We start from the raw sequence: 19,449 nt of genomic DNA, 5'->3' as shown, positions 1-19,449 counted from the left end.
TGTGCACTAGCAGGGCTCTGGTTGAGAGAGTGTGCACTAGCAGGGCTCTGGTAGAGAGAGTGTGCACTAGCAGGGCTCTGGTTGAGAGAGTGTGCACTAGCAGGGCTCTGGTTGAGAGAGTGTGCACTAGCAGGGCTCTGGTTGAGACAGTGTGCACTAGCAGGGCTCTGGTTGAGAGAGTGTGCACTAGCAGGGCTCTGGTTGAGAGAGTGTGCACTAGCAGGGCTCTGGTTGAGAGAGTGTGCACTAGCAGGGCTCTGGTTGAGAGAGTGTGCACTAGCAGGGCTCTGGTTGAGACAGTGTGCACTAGCAGGGCTCTGGTTGAGACAGTGTGCACTAGCAGGACTCTGGTTGAGAGAGTGTGCACTAGCAGGACTCTGGTTGAGAGAGTGTGCACTAGCAGGACTCTGGTTGAGAGAGTGTGCACTAGCAGGGCTCTGGTTGAGAGAGTGTGCACTAGCAGGGCTCTGGTTGAGAGAGTGTGCACTAGCAGGGCTCTGGTTGAGAGAGTGTGCACTAGCAGGGCTCTGGTTGAGAGAGTGTGCACTAGCAGGGCTCTGGTTGAGAGAGTGTGCACTAGCAGGGCACTGGTTGTCGTAGTGTGCACTAGCGGGGCTCTGGTTGAGAGAGTGTGCACTAGCGGGACTCTGGTTGAGAGAGTGTGCACTAGCAGGGCTCTGGTTGAGAGAGTGTGCACTAGCAGGACTCTGGTTGAGAGAGTGTGCATTCACACTTCCCCTTTATCTTCCTATTGGGGGATCCTGTTTAACTGCCGCTTGCCCCAAGGGAAAGCAGGGCTGTATACCTGGTGGCATAGATATTTTCCACTTGGAAACGGTTATGGTCTGCTTTAGCTGCAGTGGAAGTGTAACAAATGGAAAAAATATAGGTCAGTGTCTTATGGGAGTTTCTAGTTGGACATTGTATTTTGTGTCATAGTAGTTCTTAAAAATAGTCATAATAATAAAATAATTGCAGAACTAAGAAGCTAACTGAATGTCCTGTCTCCTATTTCGCCATAGTGGCCGGCCTATTGCGGAGGTGTCATTTCCTGTTTACTATGGGGAAATTACAGCTTGTTGCACCTTGAGCTCCGCGCAGTTTTAACTTTCAGTGGACAGAGCTGCGTTAACCCCACCCATACATACGCCCTGTCGGTATAAAGGGCGGTACGGTACGCTCCAGCCGCAGCTTCCAGAAACGCCGTGACCAGACGCGTCTTCGGCACAGCGCACACGATTAAACGGTTTTGTGTGTCGCAGGGAGGTCGCAGTTTAAGAGCAGAACATTGCTTCAGATGTTTTACGGTAAGTTCTTTGCACCCTCACCAGTGGTTTCGGGTCGCACTGTATGCTTGAATTTCTATGTGTGTGGGGGGGGGGGGGGGCAGCGTCCAGGTAAACATCTCCCCTTCTCCCGACGCACACGCGTTGGATAACTACGAGTCGTATCAGACTGTCTGGTTCGCTACAATAAAATTAGAAATTCCCTATGTGCGCTACGTACGATCTTATTCAAAGCTACCACAATTACATTACTTAAATATTTGTAGAACCAAGCGAGTTTTATTGATTATTTGCTGTGTTGCCTTAATCTTTTTTTGCAAGCTTGCGGACTTCTTCGGCGATTGCGGGTACAACTAGCTTTTGTTTCTACTTGACTGCATTAAATGTAGTTTACTACGTAGATGGGTTTGTCATTTGAAACCAACGCTAATTCATTTCCGATCACCATGCTTCCGCTGGCTATCAGTTGGTTTTGGTAGTGTTTTGCTATCAAGCAATATATATATATTTTACAAATTACGGGTTCAATCTATTTAACACCTCTATAGTGGAATCTGTTTGGACACCTAAACGTGGTCCCGCAGTTCGCCACTCCGATTCCTTGGCACGACGGTCTCTGGGTTGCTCATTACTGTAAGTTTTCTCCTCGCTTTCTTAACGACCTTAATTTACGCCTCCTGAAACGCGAATTTTGTCTGACTCGGTGTTTTCCTGCTCTTGCGGGTTGGTGCAGCCAAAACAACAATGAATCATGATGTTGCTCCGGGTTTCTGGGGCGTCGCGTTTGTGGTGAGCTTTAACGGTCACACTGGTGTGGTAGCAGAGCGCCGGACAGAAATCAAGCCCCATGTTAGTTATATCTAAATATAACTAACATGGGGCCCTACAGTAATGGTGATGTGGGCTGCAACAGCCGTTTCCGTTAGAGGAAAGTAGACGGTGTCTGTATTCGCCCCAGGTAGTAAAGACTCGCTGTGGGTTGGGAATAGAGACCGTAAAAACACTGCTCACATTAAAGATCACCCCATTACCCACCTCTCACTTCATGGGGAGCTGGGGTGTGTTTTCAGAATGCCGTATTAGCAAACCTGGAGGTTGTTTCGGGTAGGTTTAATTGATGCGTCTGCAGTCTGCTTGAAATTGAATATGTGTCTTCTGTCGATAAGCCCATGTAGAGTAGAATTATTTTATTTAGAATAATTTATTTTAATTGGGTGAAACTGTGCCGTTTCCACACACTTTGCGTGGTGTCGGCGAGGCTAGCTAGTGTCTGGAGCGCTTCCGTGTTTTTAATTAAGAGCTTTATTACATTTTTGTTCTTGGGAGCTTTGTTTCCCAACGCGATCCTGTTTCCGGGGACGGCGTCCTCGCTAGGAATGTCTCAGGCGCTCTACAATGAGCCGCGCGGGGTGCTGGAGTGCGCTCCGGGCCCGGCTCCGCTCTTACGCGTGTAGCCTGTAATTATGTTTACATTAGTCCTCTGGCAGATGCTCTTGCGTGGGGCGAAGACTAGCCAGAGGTGCCTTGAGTACTGTTACTTGAAAATAATAATTACTACTAAGACTAAAAGTAGTCATCCAAAAAACTACTTGAGTACGTATAAGAAAGTATCTATTGGGGAGAAAAAGTACTCAAGTTCCAAGTTACTTTATTGGATCTGATTTAATATTCAATAGAACAAGCATTACATACATTACATATTGCATTACTGGCATTTGGCAGAGCGACGTACAGTTGATTTAGACTAGGCAGGAGACAATCCTCCCCTGGAGCAATGCAGAGTTTAAGGGCCTTGCTCAAGGGCCCAACGGCTGTGCAGATCTTATTGTGGTTACACTGGGGATTGAACCACCGACCTCGCGGGTCCCGGGTCCTGTACCTTACCCACTACGCTACAAGCTGTGCAATGGCCACAGGACTACAGTATCACAGCCTGATATTGCTTACATCCAGTCTGATCAACATTACTAAAATACCCAAAATAAAGAATGTAAAAGTGCACTTCCAATAAAATGGTAATAATATAAATAAAATCTAAAATAGCAAATTAAAACTGAGCCTAAATCAAATTTCATTGTAATAAAATGATAATGACAATAAATGTAAATCTTTGTCCAACTTAAGCCACAAGAGAGACTATGATAGATCCCAAAACTTGGATAACTTTTTGGTGTCAAAGCCCATTCACTTTGGATTTGCAGACACACTGAATGGAAGGAGAGGAAAGAAATCATCACTTTCTCACATTAAGCTTTCATAACACATTCCTGGTGGTCTCTGTGGTAATTTATGACTGTATTCTGAGCAAGTATGGTGCCTGCAGATCGGTGTTTATATGTAGGTTCAATTCTGATTCAGCTACTGCATAGTTTTCGTTTTTAATACCCGTCGCAAATCATGTGACCTTGACTCATCCGCCATTGTGGAGGACAACCTGTCTTCCCCAATACATATTATATTTAAATCTCAACGATACTGTACTGTCCTATAACTATACTGTACTATAACTATACTGATTATAAATGGAGTGATAATCCAGATTTATGATGGCTCATTTCTGTGGATCTCATGGTTGCTCAAATCAAGCTCACAAGTCTTTCTTATGTTTGCCAAAGATCAAACAAACCCACAGATCATTAGCCATCAGGGAAAATGAACACAATGTTCATTGGCCATCAGGAGAAGAAACACAAAGGCTATCAGGAAAGGAGAGCAAAGTGGCTGTCCAGAATAAGTAGGCAAGGGAGATGGATCATTACATGTATATAGCGCTTTTCTGTACACTCTCAGCGCCCACCTGGGTGATGCAACGGCAGCCATTTTGCGCCATATATCAGCTAAGGTGGAGCTGGAGAGAACAATGTTTTTGCCAATTGAATCAGGGGATGATTAGGTGGCAGGTTGAGAGAGACAGGGTTGGGAATTTAGCCACGACACCGGAGAACCCCCTGCTCTTGAAGAGTGTCCTGGGATCTTTAATGACCACAGGGAGTCAGAACCTGGGTTTAACGTCTCTGCTGTAGGAGTCTTTCAGGTGAGTGTCCCCATCGCTGCGCTGGGGCTTTGGGGTGTATTTGACCGGAGGGAAGATCGCCCCCTACTGCCCCATGAACGCCACTTCCAGCAGCAGCTTAGTTTATTTGTTTTCTACAGTCTATGGTTCAGCCTCAGCTGAAATAGAGATGCACAAAGACCTTGATGAGGGCAGGAATGATTTCTGGTGAGCTTTGTACCTGCGTACAACTGATTCCTTATTGTGAACATGTTTTTGCGTGTCTGTATTTGAGAGGCATCCCAGAACTTTTCTGATTTTTATCTTTATATTTTAATTTTTAAAAATATTTAAATATATATTTTATTTATTTTTAATTTTTTTTTTAATTTAAATTTTTAAATTCTGAGATGAAATTGAACAGAACTTGCATAGCATAAAAATGAGTTCAAAATGAGAACAGCGGTGTGGAACATCAGTGTTGCTCTGAGGAGGTGACGTGTGTTTGTGTGTTTTGGTTATGAGGGATGAGCTGAAGGTTTTTGTGTTTTGGTTATGAGGGATGAGCTGAAGGTTTTTGTGTTTTGGTTATGAGGGATGAGCAGAAGGTTTGTGTGTTTTGGTTATGTGGGATGAGGAGAAGGTTTGTGTGTTTTGGTTATGTGGGATGAGGAGAAGGTTTGTGTGTTTTGGTTATGAGGGATGAGCAGAAGGTTTGTGTGTTTTGGTTATAAGGGATGAGCAGAAAGTTTGTGTATTTTGGTTATGTGGGATGAGCAGAAGGTTTGTGTGTTTTGGTTATGTGGGATGAGGAGAAGGTTTGTGTGTTTTGGTTATGAGGGATGAGCAGAAGGTTTGTGTGTTTTGGTTATAAGGGATGAGCAGAAGGTTTGTGTGTTTTGGTTATGAGGGATGAGGAGAAGGTTTGTGTATTTTGGTTATAAGGGATGAGCAGAAGGTTTGTGTGTTTTGGTTATAAGGGATGAGGAGAAGGTTTGTGTATTTTGGTTATGAGGGATGAGCAGAAGGTTTGTGTGTTTTGGTTATAAGGGATGAGCAGAAGGTTTGTGTTTTGGTTATGAGGGATGAGCAGAAGGTTTGTGTGTTTTGGTTATGAGGGATGAGCAGAAGGTTTGTGTGTTTTGGTTATGTGGGATGAGGAGAAGGTTTGTGTGTTTTGGTTATGAGGGATGAGGAGAAGGTTTGTGTGTTTTGGTTATGAGGGATGAGGAGAAGGTTTGTGTGTTTTGGTTATGAGGGATGAGCAGAAGGTTTGTGTGTTTTGGTTATGAGGGATGAGCAGAAGGTTTGTGTGTTTTGGTTATGAGGGATGAGCAGAAGGTTTGTGTGTTTTGGTTATAAGGGATGAGCAGAAGGTTTGTGTGTTTTGGTTATAAGGGATGAGCAGAAAGTTTGTGTATTTTGGTTATGTGGGATGAGCAGAAGGTTTGTGTGTTTTGGTTATGAGGGGTGAGCAGAAGGTTTGTGTGTTTTGGTTATGAGGGGTGAGCAGAAGGTTTGTGTGTTTTGGTTATAAGGGATGAGCAGAAGGTTTGTGTATTTTGGTTATAAGGGATGAGCAGAAGGTTTGTGTGTTTTGGTTATAAGGGATGAGCAGAAAGTTTGTGTATTTTGGTTATGTGGGATGAGCAGAAGGTTTGTGTGTTTTGGTTATGAGGGGTGAGCAGAAGGTTTGTGTGTTTTGGTTATGAGGGGTGAGCAGAAGGTTTGTGTGTTTTGGTTATGAGGGATGAGCAGAAGGTTTGTATGTTTTGGTTATGAGGGGTGAGCAGAAGGTTTGTGTGTTTTGGTTATGAGGGGTGAGCAGAAGGTTTGTGTGTTTTGGTTATGTGGGATGAGGAGAAGGTTTGTGTGTTTTGGTTATGTGGAATGAGGAGAAGGTTTGTGTGTTTTGGTTATGTGGGATGAGGAGAAGGTTTGTGTGTTTTGGTTATGTGGGATGAGGAGAAGGTTTGTGTGTTTTGGTTATGAGGGGTGAGCAGAAGGTTTGTGTGTTTTGGTTATGAGGGATGAGCAGAAGGTTTGTGTGTTTTGGTTATGAGGGGTGAGCAGAAGGTTTGTGTGTTTTGGTTATGAGGGGTGAGCAGAAGGTTTGTGTGTTTTGGTTATGTGGGATGAGGAGAAGGTTTGTGTGTTTTGGTTATGTGGGATGAGGAGAAGGTTTGTGTGTTTTGGTTATGTGGGATGAGCAGAAGGTTTGTGTGTTTTGGTTATGAGGGATGAGCAGAAGGTTTGTGTGTTTTGGTTATGAGGGATGAGCAGAAGGTTTGTGTGTTTTGGGTTATGAGGGATGAGCAGAAGGTTTGTGTGTTTTGGTTATAAGGGATGAGCAGAAGGTTTGTGTGTTTTGGTTATAAGGGATGAGCAGAAAGTTTGTGTATTTTGGTTATGTGGGATGAGCAGAAGGTTTGTGTGTTTTGGTTATGAGGGGTGAGCAGAAGGTTTGTGTGTTTTGGTTATGAGGGGTGAGCAGAAGGTTTGTGTGTTTTGGTTATAAGGGATGAGCAGAAGGTTTGTGTATTTTGGTTATAAGGGATGAGCAGAAGGTTTGTGTGTTTTGGTTATGAGGGGTGAGCAGAAGGTTTGTGTGTTTTGGTTATGAGGGGTGAGCAGAAGGTTTGTGTGTTTTGGTTATGAGGGGTGAGCAGAAGGTTTGTGTGTTTTGGTTATGAGGGATGAGCAGAAGGTTTGTGTGTTTTGGTTATGAGGGGTGAGCAGAAGGTTTGTGTGTTTTGGTTATGAGGGGTGAGCAGAAGGTTTGTGTGTTTTGGTTATGTGGGATGAGGAGAAGGTTTGTGTGTTTTGGTTATGTGGAATGAGGAGAAGGTTTGTGTGTTTTGGTTATGTGGGATGAGGAGAAGGTTTGTGTGTTTTGGTTATGAGGGGTGAGCAGAAGGTTTGTGTGTTTTGGTTATGAGGGATGAGCAGAAGGTTTGTGTGTTTTGGTTATGAGGGGTGAGCAGAAGGTTTGTGTGTTTTGGTTATGAGGGGTGAGCAGAAGGTTTGTGTGTTTTGGTTATGTGGGATGAGGAGAAGGTTTGTGTGTTTTGGTTATGTGGGATGAGGAGAAGGTTTGTGTGTTTTGGTTATGTGGGATGAGGAGAAGGTTTGTGTGTTTTGGTTATGAGGGATGAGCAGAAGGTTTGTGTGTTTTGGTTATGAGGGGTGAGCAGAAGGTTTGTGTGTTTTGGTCATGATGGTGATGAGTCGGAACAGGGTTCTTCTGCTTAACCATCAGCAGGGTATACATTTGAAATGGCGCTGGGCGTATAGATTTTTAATGGTGCTGGACATATAAAGTCCCTTCAAAAAGTATCGGAACAGCAAGGCCAATTCCTTTTGTTTTTGCAATACACTGAATACATGTGGGGTTGAGAGAAAAATATGAACGACTGACTTTTACTGCAGCCTCTTTCAGTTGTTTGTTTCAGGGATTTTTTTCCCTTTAATCTTCTCTTCAGGAGGTGAAATGCATTCTCAATTGGGTTAAGGTCTGGTGATTGACTTGGCCAGTCTAGGACCTTCCTTGTTTTCTCCCCAATGAAGTCCTTTGTTGTGTTGGCAGTGTGTTTTGGGTCATTGTCTTGCTGCATGATGAAGTACCTCCCAATCAGTTTGGACACATTTCTCAGTAAGTTGGCTGATAGAATGTTTTTGTAGACTTCTGAATTCATCCTGCTGCTACCACCACGACTTACATCATCAATAAAGATAAGTGAGCCAACTTCAGGAGCGGCCAGGCAAGCCCAAGCCATAACACTTCCTCCACCGTGCTTCACAGATCAGCTTGTATGTTTTGGATCATGAGCAGATCCCTTCTTTCTCCACACTTTGGCCTTTCCATTACTTTGTGAGGGGTTAATCTTGATCTCAGACTTTTGTGCCATTCTCTGTACTTCTTTACAAATTGTAATCTTGCCTTTTCATTCTTACTACTGAGGGGTGGTTTGCATCCTGTGGTATAGCCTCTATATTGCTGCTCTCGAAGTTGTCTTTGAACGGTTAATTGAGATGCCTTCTCCCCTGCCCTGTGGAGATTGTTTGTGACTGACTGATGTTTTGGGGGGCTTTTCCACAGCTCTCACAATGTTTTGGTCATCAGCTGCTGTTTGTTGTACAAGTTATCACCAATGCTTGTGCAATGGCTCTGATCTATTTCCCCTACTTTCTAAGCTTCAAAGTGGCCTGCTTTTCTCCCAAAGACAGCTATCTGGTCTTCATGTTGGTTTCATCCTTTCTAATAGAAATACAGTCTTCACAGGCAACCCAAGGTTCAAACCAAGAGTAGACATTCAGAAATATTTTTGTTTAATCAATCAATCTAACAGGATGCATTTCGGCAACAAGAAACACCTGTCTCATGTTCCAATACTTTTTCTCACCTAAAAATTGGGTGGTCTGATACAAAAGTTGATATGTTCCAAGTTGTTTACTAAATCTTGGTAAAAATACCAGGAAGTAAGAGCTGAAATTGGGATCGGTCATCTCATGTACATCTTTTGACATCAAACTCAACTGTCTTCAGTGTATTGCAAAAACAAAGGAATTTTTCTTTGCTGTTCCAATACTTTTGGAGAGGACTGTATTTGTAATGGCGCTGGGTGTGTATATGTTTGTATTGGTACTCAATGTTTATTTGTGACGGCTCTGCGTGTGTATATTTGTGACGGCTCTGGGTGTGTATATTTGTGACGGCTCTGGGTGTGTATATTTGTGACGGCTCTGGGTGTGTATATTTGTGACGGCTCGGTGTGTATATATTTGTGACGGCTCTGGGTGTGTATATATTTGTGATGGCTCTGGGTGTGTATATTTGTGACGGCTCTGGGTGTGTATATTTGTGACGGCTCGGTGTGTATATATTTGTGACGGCTCTGGGTGTGTATATTTGTGACGTCTCTGGGTGTATATATTTGTGATGGTTCTGGGTGTGTATATTTGTGACGGCTCTGGGTGTGTATATTTGTGACGGCTCTGGGTGTATATATTTGTGACGGCTCTGGGTGTGTATATTTGTGACGGCTCTGGGTGTGTATATTTGTGACGGCTCTGGGTGTGTATATTTGTGACGGCTCTGGGTTCATGGTTTTCTCCCGCAGGTGTCAGGATGGGCTGCCCTTCCGTGCTGTGTGCGAGTGTGATACTGGCCCTGTGCCACTGGGGGGTGCCGTCTCTGGCCTCCACCTACGGCGAGCGCGGCTCGGACCTGGGCATGCGGGTGTTCCAGGAGGTGGTGCGTTCGCGGCCGCAGGAGAACGTGGCGCTCTCGCCCCACGGCGTGGCCAGCGTCCTGGGCATGCTGCTCCCCGGGGCCGACGGAGAGACCCGCCGACAGATCCTCACGGCCCTCCGCTACAAGAAGAGCGGTAAGCTGCCCCCGCCCCGCCAGTCACTGAGTGCGTGCTCCAGGGATCGGCCCTGGGCCCCACGCTGTTCTCCATTTATATCAGCCTCATTCCCAGAGGTGCCGGAAACTCCTCTGTCCATCTATATGCCAGTGATACAGTACTTTATGCAGTAGGTCCTTCCTACAAGAAGGGCGGTAACCTGCACCAGGGCCCGTTCTACAAAGCAGGATTGGCTGGATAACTGCACTGAGTAAACTGGAACGTGGACTGAAGTGAAAAGGGTCATTCTTTGTGGAGCAGGCTTCTGGTTTCCCCTGATATGGAGTTATGATTTGATGGTTATGATTTGATGGTTACAGCTCATCTAAATCTGGTCTTTGTGAAGAGATGATAATCATATTTGATTTTGAGTCTGGTATGAAATCTGGTTTTCGTTCTGGTCTCTCAGCTCTGATGTCACTGCTACTCTTCATGCGGGGCGATACTGATTTCTACTCTCAGCGCAACAAACCTTGAAACGGTCACATGCTGTTAATTCCTGGATATTTTGCTTGATAACACCTTCACGCTCATCCTTCACTTCAATAGTCAGAATACCCCCCCGAGTCCAACTGACCCTTCTTCCAGTTCCAGATTACGGTCATGTAATTTACAGATCGGCATCGACTGTAAGGGTACTGTTCTACTCCTCAGATTCTCCACTAGTACCCCTTACGGAACACACCATGGCCAATCTTATTGGACCTGGCTGGTAAAATAAGATGGTATTTACGGTCCTCTGCGATGAACTGGCAACCTCTCCAGGGTGTATTCCTGCCTTTCGCCCAACATATGCTGGGACAGGCTCCAGTCCCCCTGCGACCCTGTTCAGGATAAGCGTTTCCTTAAATCCTAAATTGGCAAATGTGTAGTTTTTAGTGAAGTTGGTATCATGTATGCAAGGATATCCCACTGAGAGGAGATGCGTTGCCTCCTTGTGTTTCTGTCTGCAGGTCCTTACAAAATGCTCAAGAGGTTGCATAAGGGGCTCACCACCAAATCCAACCAGGACATGGTGCTGATCGCCAACGGCCTGTTCAGCCAGGAGGGCGTTGTGCTAGAGGAGCCCTTTGTGTCCGCAAACACGGCCAACTTCCAGTGCCACAGCCAGAGCCTGGACTTCTCCCACACGCCTGCAGCTGCAGCCGCCATCAACGACTGGGTCAAGAACCAGACCAAAGGTGAGCCGCAGTGGTGCAGTTCTGGGGTTGGGGCACGGTGTTGGGGTGCAGTGTCTGTGTTGGGGTGCAGTGTCTGTGTTGGGGCACGGTGTTGGGGTGCAGTGTCTGTGTTGGGGCATGGTGTTGGGGGTGCAGTGTCTGTGTTGGGGCACGGTGTTGGGGTGCAGTGTCTGTGTTGGGGCATGGTGTTGGGGTGCAGTGTCTGTGTTGGGGCACGGTGTTGGGGTGCAGTGTCTGTGTTGGGGCATGGTGTTGGGGTGCAGTGTCTGTGTTGGGGCACGGTGTTGGGGTGCAGTGTCTGTGTTGGGGCATGGTGTTGGGGTGCAGTTCTGGGGTTGGGGCATGGTGTTGGGGTGCAGTGTCTGTGTTGGGGCATGGTGTTGGGGTGCAGTGTCTGTGTTGGGGCATGGTGTTGGGGTGCAGTGTCTGTGTTGGGGCACGGTGTTGGGGTGCAGTGTCTGTGTTGGGGCATGGTGTTGGGGTGCAGTGTCTGTGTTGGGGCATGGTGTTGGGGTGCAGTTCTGGGGTTGGGGCATGGTGTTGGGGTGCAGTGTCTGTGTTGGGGCATGGTGTTGGGGTGCAGTTCTGGGGTTGGGGCACGGTGTTGGGGTGCAGTGTCTGTGTTGGGGCATGGTGTTGGGCCACAGTCTCTGTGTTGGGGCACGGTGTTGGGGGTGTAGTGTCTGGGTTGGGGCACGGTGTTGGGGGTACAGTGTCTGTGTTGGGGCACGGTGTTGGGGGTGCAGTGTCTGTGTTGGGGCATGGTGTTGGGCCACAGTCTCTGTGTTGGGGCACGGTGTTGGGGGTGCAGTGTCTGTGTTGGGGCATGGTGTTGGGCCACAGTCTCTGTGTTGGGGCACGGTGTTGGGGGTGCAGTGTCTGGGTTGGGGCATGGTGTTGGGGTGCAGTGTCTGGGTTGGGGCACGGTGTTGGGGGTGTAGTGTCTGGGTTGGGGCACGGTGTTGGGGGTACAGTGTATCTGTTGGGGCACGGTGTTGGGGTGCAGTGTCTGTGTTGGGGCACGGTGTTGGGGGTGCAGTGTCTGTGTTGGGGCATGGTGTTGGGGTGCAGTGTCTGTGTTGGGGCACAGTGTTGGGGGTGCAGTGTCTGTGTTGGGGCATGGTGTTGGGCCACAGTCTCTGTGTTGGGGCACGGTGTTGGGGGTGTAGTGTCTGGGTTGGGGTGCAGTGTCTGTGTTGGGACACGGTGTTGGGGGTACAGTGTATCTGTTGGGGCACGGTGTTGGGGGTACAGTGTATCTGTTGGGGCACAGTGCTTACACCCTTGTCCTGTGGCCATACAGGGATGATCTCCAGCGTGATTGAGCCTGACATGCTGGACCCGGCCCTGACCCGCTTGGTCATGGTCAACAGCATCTTCTTCAAGGGTCTGTGGAAGTCCCGCTTCCTGCCCGAGAACACCAAGCTGAGGAACTTCAACCCCAGCGATGGGGTCATGTACAAGGTCCCCATGATGTCACAGCTGTCCGTCTTCAACATTGGTGCGTGACTGTGGTGGGCTTCTTCATGCTGTTCTTACAGATTAGAGTGTGTGTGCGTGTGCGTGTGCGTGTGCGAGTGCGAGTGCGAGTGCGAGTGCGAGTGCGAGTGCGAGTGCGTGTGCGAGTGCGTGTGCGAGTGCGTGTGCGAGTGCGTGAGTGAGTGAGTGAGTGAGTGAGTGAGTGCGAGAGTGAGTGCGAGAGTGCGAGAGTGAGTGCGTGAGTGAGTGCGTGAGTGAGTGCGTGAGTGAGTGCGTGAGTGAGTGCGTGAGTGAGTGCGTGAGTGAGTGCGTGAGTGAGTGCGTGAGTGCGTGAGTGAGTGCGTGAGTGAGTGCGTGAGTGCGTGAGTGAGTGAGTGAGTGAGTGAGTGAGTGAGTGAGTGAGTGAGTGAGTGAGTGAGTGAGTGAGTGAGTGAGTGAGTGAGTGAGTGAGTGAGTGAGTGAGTGAGTGAGTGAGTGAGTGCTCACTGAATGGAGTATTCTACAGGATGTAGGGGATACACCCCTACATGCTATGTTTAGTTGCGAGGATTGATAATTAAGATGTTTCCGTGCTAATTATGTGGTGCAGAAGTATAACTGCAAAAAGTAATCAGTCTCATGAAATTACTATTATCTAAACTACCAAACCAAAAATGTAGACATTTAATTCATAATTACCTTTACGAATATTAATGGTCAAATATATTCAGATCACTGAAGGTTGGCGGTTCATCTCATGTTCATCTGACATCAAAACAAACACCAGGTGTAATAAAATACAAGTATTAAACAGAGGTACAAAGAACATAAACTGGTTGTGCTCACAGGGAGGAGCCAACGGGGAATGTGTAAAGGTAAAGGTAGCTCGCTTGGGTAGTTCAGACTCCTGAGTGGGAGTGTTAGTGGGTGAGCTGTGAGAAGAGGGTATGTGTAGTTTATTCTTCATACACGAAAGACAGCAAACCTATTCACGTAAACACGGCTAACAAAAGGCATTCTATTGATAGCAAGCACTAATTCACAATCTGTTAAGACTAAGCTGAACACTGGCTGTGCCTGGTCAGTTTGCTCAGGCCATGGCTCCAGGGACGGTGGAGTGCTGTCCTTTGAGAGGCAGTGTGTACCTGTGAATTGTGAATGTTTCCGGTGGGGAATGCACAAAGCTGGGGTTTTCCCGTCTTCTGGTCCGTTCTGTCGTTGAAAGATGTCCGCTGGTCAGTTTTTCGTGTGGAAACGTTAGCTAGCTGCAGTTAGGGGTTTGTTATACAGCTCCGTGTGGTCAGCTGAGGCAGCAACGTGCATGCACCAGTTTCCACTGGTTAATACCGGCCTCGACTTTAGTTACCGTGAGGTAAGCTATGCATGTCTGTGAAGCCTGAATCTGACCTTTGCCCTTTGACCTGATGGCCTCGCTCCCCCAGGCCACGCCAGCACCCCCCAGGGGTTGAAGTACAAGGTCATCGAGCTGCCGTATCATGGCAACAGCATCAGCATGCTGATCGCCCTGCCGACAGAGGACAACACCCCCGTCTCCGCCCTCCTGCCCCATCTCAACACCTCCACCCTGCAGGGCTGGACCAAGCTGCTCACGCAGAGGAAAGTGCGTCTGCTACTGCCCAAGTGAGACCATCGCCCTCTTCCTCTCTCTCACCATTGCCCTCTTCCTCTCTCCCTCTCTCTCATCCTCGTTCTCTCCATCCCACTTGAGTGCACAGGCTTGTAAAAGGCTTCCATCTGGTTGACAGGCGTATCCGTGGTGTTGAAGGCCTGTGTGGTTTATTGATTTCTGTGGAATGTCAGTGGTGCAGTAGTTCCCCTTCACCCCCTGCTGTTCTCGTGTTGCTCAGGCTTTGTGAAAGTGCTGTAATCAGAGCTGGGTTGTGTGTGTGGGTTAACTGCAGGGGTGTGCATGCCAACTCCTGTTCCTCATTACAGCTATATCAGATTTGGGTTCTTATTCTTAAACTTGGGTCTGATTTCTGTCCTTGAATGTTTTGTTAGTCATTTCTGGGAAGCTGACCTCTCCTCGTAGATCATCCTCCAGCAGGGATCGGGTTTCTGAGGTTGACTCCCTCTCCCTCTCTCCCTCTCTCTCTCTCTCTCTCTCTCTCTCTCTCCCTCTGTCTCTCAGGTTCTCTGTGGAGGCGGAGGTAGATCTGGAATCCCCCCTCTCTGCAGTGGGAGTTGGCGATATGTTCCGCCAGAACAAGGCCAACTTTAAATACCTCAGTGAGTGTGACTCCATATCTCCCAAATGGATGTCTGGCCACAGCAGAGATCTCGCCAGGGTGAAAAGGGAACTGACTGTTTACTGCTATTTAGATTTACAGCCTCTGACTCAAGCATTTAATGATTGGTGTGAAAGGGTGAATCATCCTGCCCTCTTCCTGGGTGTGATGCAAGCAAACTGCTGCTGGCTGAAAGCTGCAAATGCTGTAGATGACTAAATGTTGCCCCCTAGGGATTGCATATGTAATATAATGTGAGGCGTACCATGTGCAGAGGACTTTAATCATGGTCACCTTCCTCTGTTCTAGGCTCTGAGCCGCTGTACGTGTCCAAGGCGCTGCAGAAAGCCAAAATCCAGGTGAATGAAGATGGGACAAAAGCCTCAGCTGCAACAAGTAAGACATTCCCAGAATTCCTGTGTGTGTGAGGTGGACCATTACAAAAGCCCAAACACATGGGTGGGTCACATGACACTCTGGAGCTTGATGGTGGGCAGTAGGTTAGGGTTTGTATCTTTTTACTGCACTGCCGATTTTGCCATGATTTTCTGGTTACTGCGCTGCATGTTGCTGCTCGCTGCGTGTTGTGCGGTGCGTGTTGCTGCTCGTTGCGTGTTGTGTGTTGCATGTTGCTGCTCACTGCATGTTGTGTGTTGCCTGTTGCTGCTCGCTGCGTGTTGTGTTGCATGTTGCTGCTCGCTGCATGTTGTGCGCTGCGTGTTGTGTTGTGGCTTGTTGCTGCTCACTGCATGTTGTGCGTTGCCTGTTGCTGCTCGCTGCGTGTTGCGTGTTGCTGCTCGTTGCGTGTTGTGTGTTGCTGCTCGCTGCATGTTGCTGCTCACTGCATGTTGTGTGTTGCGTGTTGCTGCTCGCTGCGTGTTGCTGCTCGCTGCGTGTTGTGTGTTGCATGTTGCGGCTCGCTGCGTGTTGTGTGTTGCGTGTTGCTGCTCGCTGCGTGTTGTGTGTTGCTGATTTGAAGTGCTGAAGCAGTGAAGGTCTCTTCCTGTCTCCTCCTGCAGCTGCCATTCTGCTGGCCCGGTCGTCCCCTCCCTGGGTGATCGTGGACCGGCCGTTCATCTTCCTCATCCGGCACAACCTCACAGGTACTCCCCTGCGCGCGCGTGCGAGTCTGTTCCACTTGATTTAAAGCGGATTGGCTCCAGTCGCACTCTCACTCTCTCTCTCTCTGAATGTGGGACATGTCCTTGTCTCTGGTAACCATTCCTTTACCTGGTTTCAGGTACCGTCCTCTTCATGGGTCAAATCAACAAGCCCTGAACCTCAGAACACGCAAGAAGCAGGACTGCATATTTCTCCAATACCCAGAGACACGTTTCACACGGGGTGTGTGTGTAATGCTCTGATTTTAAAATGTACTTTTTCTTTTTCTAATGCTGAATTGTTTTATTAAGAGGGAAAGTATCTGCTGGCCCGGGCGGCCTTCCTGTTATTGTGAAATACTTTGAGATATTTTTAACCTATATCTGAGTGTTTGTCCTATGCATTAAACGTTTTTAAGTTCTTAAACACTGGGTGATGTCATTGTGCACCAGGAGAATGTGATCTGATTGGCTGCCGTTTCACCAACTGAATTTCTTTTGCATGAGGGGTACGTCTCAAACGTTGGGTTTTGAATTGGGTTCCGTTGCAGCCTACGGGTGGGAACATTTCTGACTCCGATCGAGTAGCAGCCGCTGGTGTGGGGTGGGCTGGGGCTCGCATGGATATTGCACGGCCCTCCTGGAATAAACACGGCACATCCTCGCATGCTTTCACACACCGCCAACGGCAGTAACACTCTGAATCCTCAACACCTATTCTTCCTCTGTAGAACGATGATCAGGCCAGAGTCAGGGACCTGATACAGCCATGCCGTGTTCTTTTGTACTGAATACCGTTGACATTCGCATTCCACAGGCCATGATGTATAAATACGACCCTTTTTCAGTGTTGGGTGTGTACAGGCCTCCTGCTCTGCAGCAATGTGTAATGGTCAAATTGTGTGTGAGGGGGTGGAAGTACATCTGCTTCCCTTGTTAATGTTCACACTGTGCACAATGTTTAATAAAGCAATCTGTAAACTGTAAAAAAGTTTCAAATGATCTTTTTTTTTCGCCCCATCTGGTCTTTAGTCTATCTGCACATTGCAGTTATTCAGTGGATTATTTTAGCCAAAGCAACTTGCGCAAGTATATTAAACGTGTGTGTGTGTGTGTGTGTGTGTATATGTGTGTATATATATATATATATATATACATATATATATATATATATATATACATATACATATACATACACACACACATATATATATATATATATATACACACACACACACATACACACACACACACACACTTGGTGATTACTTTTAGGTAGACCTAGCCAATCAGGCTAGCTAGGGATTGCATATGTAATATAAGGTGAGGACTTTAATCATGGTCACCTTCCTCTGTTCTAGGCTAGAACAGGAAGAATGGGGAATAAATGTGTTCTAAGTGACCATGGAATGATTGTTAGTGCCAGACAGGGTGGTTTGAGTATCTCCAAACTGTTGATCTCCTGGGATCTTCATGCACAACAGTCTTGGGTGCAAAAAACAAAAAAAAAACATCCAGTGAGCAGCAGTTCTGTGGGCAGAAACGTGTTAATGAGAGTGATCAATGGAGAAGGGTCAGACTGGTCGAAGGTGACAGTAACGCAAATAACCACACATTACAACAGTGGCATGCAGAAGAGTATCTCTGAACACACAACGCCACTCGTGAAGGAAGTTCAGCTCCGATCTCACATGCTACTGCCCCTGCTGCCCACTGCCCACTCCACCCAGACCGATCCGTTCGCCCCCCTGGACCCCCTCCTTATCCCCCCGTGGCAGAACAACGTTCCACGCACACAACACTCACCTTTCACTCACCTCCCTGTCTAACCCTAACCCTATTGGGGGGAGGGGAAACATGATCCTCTCCCTTTGTTTTGCTTTTCAGAAATTGTCCTGTGGACCTTGTCATCAGCATTTATTTCCCTGTCTTTGATTTGCCTATCATCACTAGCTCTTTTGTTAAAAAAAAAAAAAAAAAAAAAAAAAAAACTAAAAGGGTCAGACGGGATTTCAGACTTTTGTTAATTCAGAGATCTGTGCATTGACCATTAGAGAAATTACTACAATGGGAAGTGTAAAATTACGAATTGTATGAACGACAGAAACCGTAATTCACCACTAGAGGTTTTTTCACTATTCACTCCGTGTTAAATTTGTTACAGAGCACTCTTGCTCTAGATGGGCTGAATTTTACTTAGATTTCAGTGTTTGCTTTCAATGTTCAACAGGTTTAAAACATCTACGCGCATTGAGGTTATGTCAGTTCGGGTGAAATGTAAGGGCGGATCGTTACCACACTCTACGGTAGCTACGGTCACATTGTTGTTGTGCGGTGCTCTGGTGCTTCCCAAACCGTCAGCTGACTCGCCAGCTCCGGAGAGGAAAACACAGCGCCATGGCGGCGGAGATACACTCGAGGCCCCAGACCTCCAGACCAGTCCTTTTAAACAAGATCGAAGGGCACCAGGATGCAGTGAATGCCGCGATTCTGATTCCGAAGGAGGACGGGGTAATCACAGTCAGTGAGGACAGGTTAGTCGCATTCCCATCTCACTGTCGCAGACGAGCCGTCGATATTTCTATAGTCTACTGTCTAACGAGAGAAATCAATTCGCCTAAGTTACTGCCTTCATTGCATTTCCAGTTAGAAATATTAATAACCGCTATTAACAGTATACACATTTCCGTTAGAAATATTAGCTGCGTTGGCTAGCTAACGCTAGCATAATGGCTAATGCTTAATGCTACAGTGCGAGAGCTAATCTCCCATCACATAAAGTGCTGGGGGCTAGTCCAGGATTGGCATAGCTATGGTATCATAAATACGGAGACGGCTCGCAGCTAACTGCTGCTCACAAGCCGATTTTGCTTCTTAAGTTTCGAAACTATCAAGTATTACCTTACCTCGCTAGCTAGTACTGGCCGTTGACAGCTAGTAACGTAGCTAAACTTGCGTTCCGAACAGAACACGGGCAAGCGGCCGCTTCCATCAGAAGTTAACGAATGTGGTTTATGACTATGATTGATTATTGACTTTCTGAAACATTGGACCAATATTTATGGAGAAAACGACGTAAAACCAAAATTGCACAACGTCTCTGTTTTTGCAAAATCTGCGTTAGCTCACGATGGTCCGAAAGCTTATTCACGCTGTTCCGAACAGCACCCGAAGCACAACTATGTTCTGAAAGTATTTTTTTTATTATTCGTCTTGAAAGTTTAACTGTTCGGAAAATCTTGAGCTAACATGGTGCTCGGAACACGGCGAGTTAACCTTTTTCTGAGTTTACCCGGTGATTGAAATCTCTAACTGGCTAGAGTAACGGTATTGAGCGAATATGTGATCATGTTTGGGAGGTAAGTTAGCTAACTAGTTTGCTAATAACTAGGTGAATAGATAGCCAACTACCTTTGAATTTTATTGCTAACATTAGCTCATCTAACACATAAGCTCCGCTGATCATTCGTGGTGTTTTCGTTAGACGGTACAGTTCAAACAAGGTGACTAAAACATTTTTTGACAACTGTCGTTGGCTATTGAATTTGCGGTGTCTTTGTTTTATTGAATTTTCTTTTACCTGTTTGGTTAACTTACGCAGAATATGTGTTAGCCTAAATGAGTTACTGCCTTTAGCTGGAGCTTGTGTATGTGAATCTCTCTTCCCCCGTATAACGCAGAACAATCCGAGTTTGGCTGAAGCGGGATAGTGGGCAGTATTGGCCCAGCATCTACCACACCGTGTCTTGTGAGTATAGCCCGCTCTCATCTCTCC

The 19,449-nt window shown here is 46.9% G+C and overlaps 2 protein-coding genes across 2 annotated transcripts in view; both read left to right on the top strand.

Moving 5' to 3' along the window:
- The first annotated feature begins 1,152 nt into the window (after window positions 1–1,152).
- Window positions 1,153–16,665, top strand: serpine2 (serpin peptidase inhibitor, clade E (nexin, plasminogen activator inhibitor type 1), member 2). Its single transcript, XM_061217215.1, has 9 exons — window positions 1,153–1,307; window positions 9,399–9,665; window positions 10,640–10,867; window positions 12,171–12,368; window positions 13,768–13,966; window positions 14,478–14,575; window positions 14,884–14,970; window positions 15,594–15,677; window positions 15,815–16,665. The coding sequence occupies exons 1-9, from the start codon at window positions 1,298–1,300 to the stop codon at window positions 15,850–15,852; spliced, it is 1,209 nt and encodes a 402-aa protein (XP_061073199.1). The 5' UTR covers window positions 1,153–1,297; the 3' UTR covers window positions 15,853–16,665.
- Window positions 16,666–18,000: 1,335 nt separating this feature from the next.
- Window positions 18,001–19,449, top strand: part of wdfy1 (WD repeat and FYVE domain containing 1) — a 9,688-nt gene continuing 8,239 nt past the window's right edge. Inside the window, exons 1-2 of the mRNA XM_061218035.1 lie at window positions 18,001–18,208; window positions 19,355–19,422. Coding sequence (XP_061074019.1) covers window positions 18,072–18,208; window positions 19,355–19,422 — 205 coding nt within the window. The 5' untranslated portion in view covers window positions 18,001–18,071. The remainder of the gene's footprint in view (window positions 18,209–19,354; window positions 19,423–19,449) is intronic.

The sequence above is a fragment of the Conger conger genome, chromosome 13 (assembly GCF_963514075.1).
Source record: "Conger conger chromosome 13, fConCon1.1, whole genome shotgun sequence".
Classification (NCBI taxonomy): domain Eukaryota; kingdom Metazoa; phylum Chordata; class Actinopteri; order Anguilliformes; family Congridae; genus Conger; species Conger conger.
This window is presented reverse-complemented; position numbering and strand designations above follow the sequence as displayed.

Excerpts from the sequence above, each read along its gene's own strand:
- serpine2 (XM_061217215.1), top strand. Across the intron at positions 9,666-10,639 it reads CCTCCGCTACAAGAAGAGCG|GTCCTTACAAAATGCTCAAG; the intron begins GTAAGCTGCCCC and ends TTCTGTCTGCAG. Across the intron at positions 14,971-15,593 it reads AAAAGCCTCAGCTGCAACAA|CTGCCATTCTGCTGGCCCGG; the intron begins GTAAGACATTCC and ends CTCCTCCTGCAG.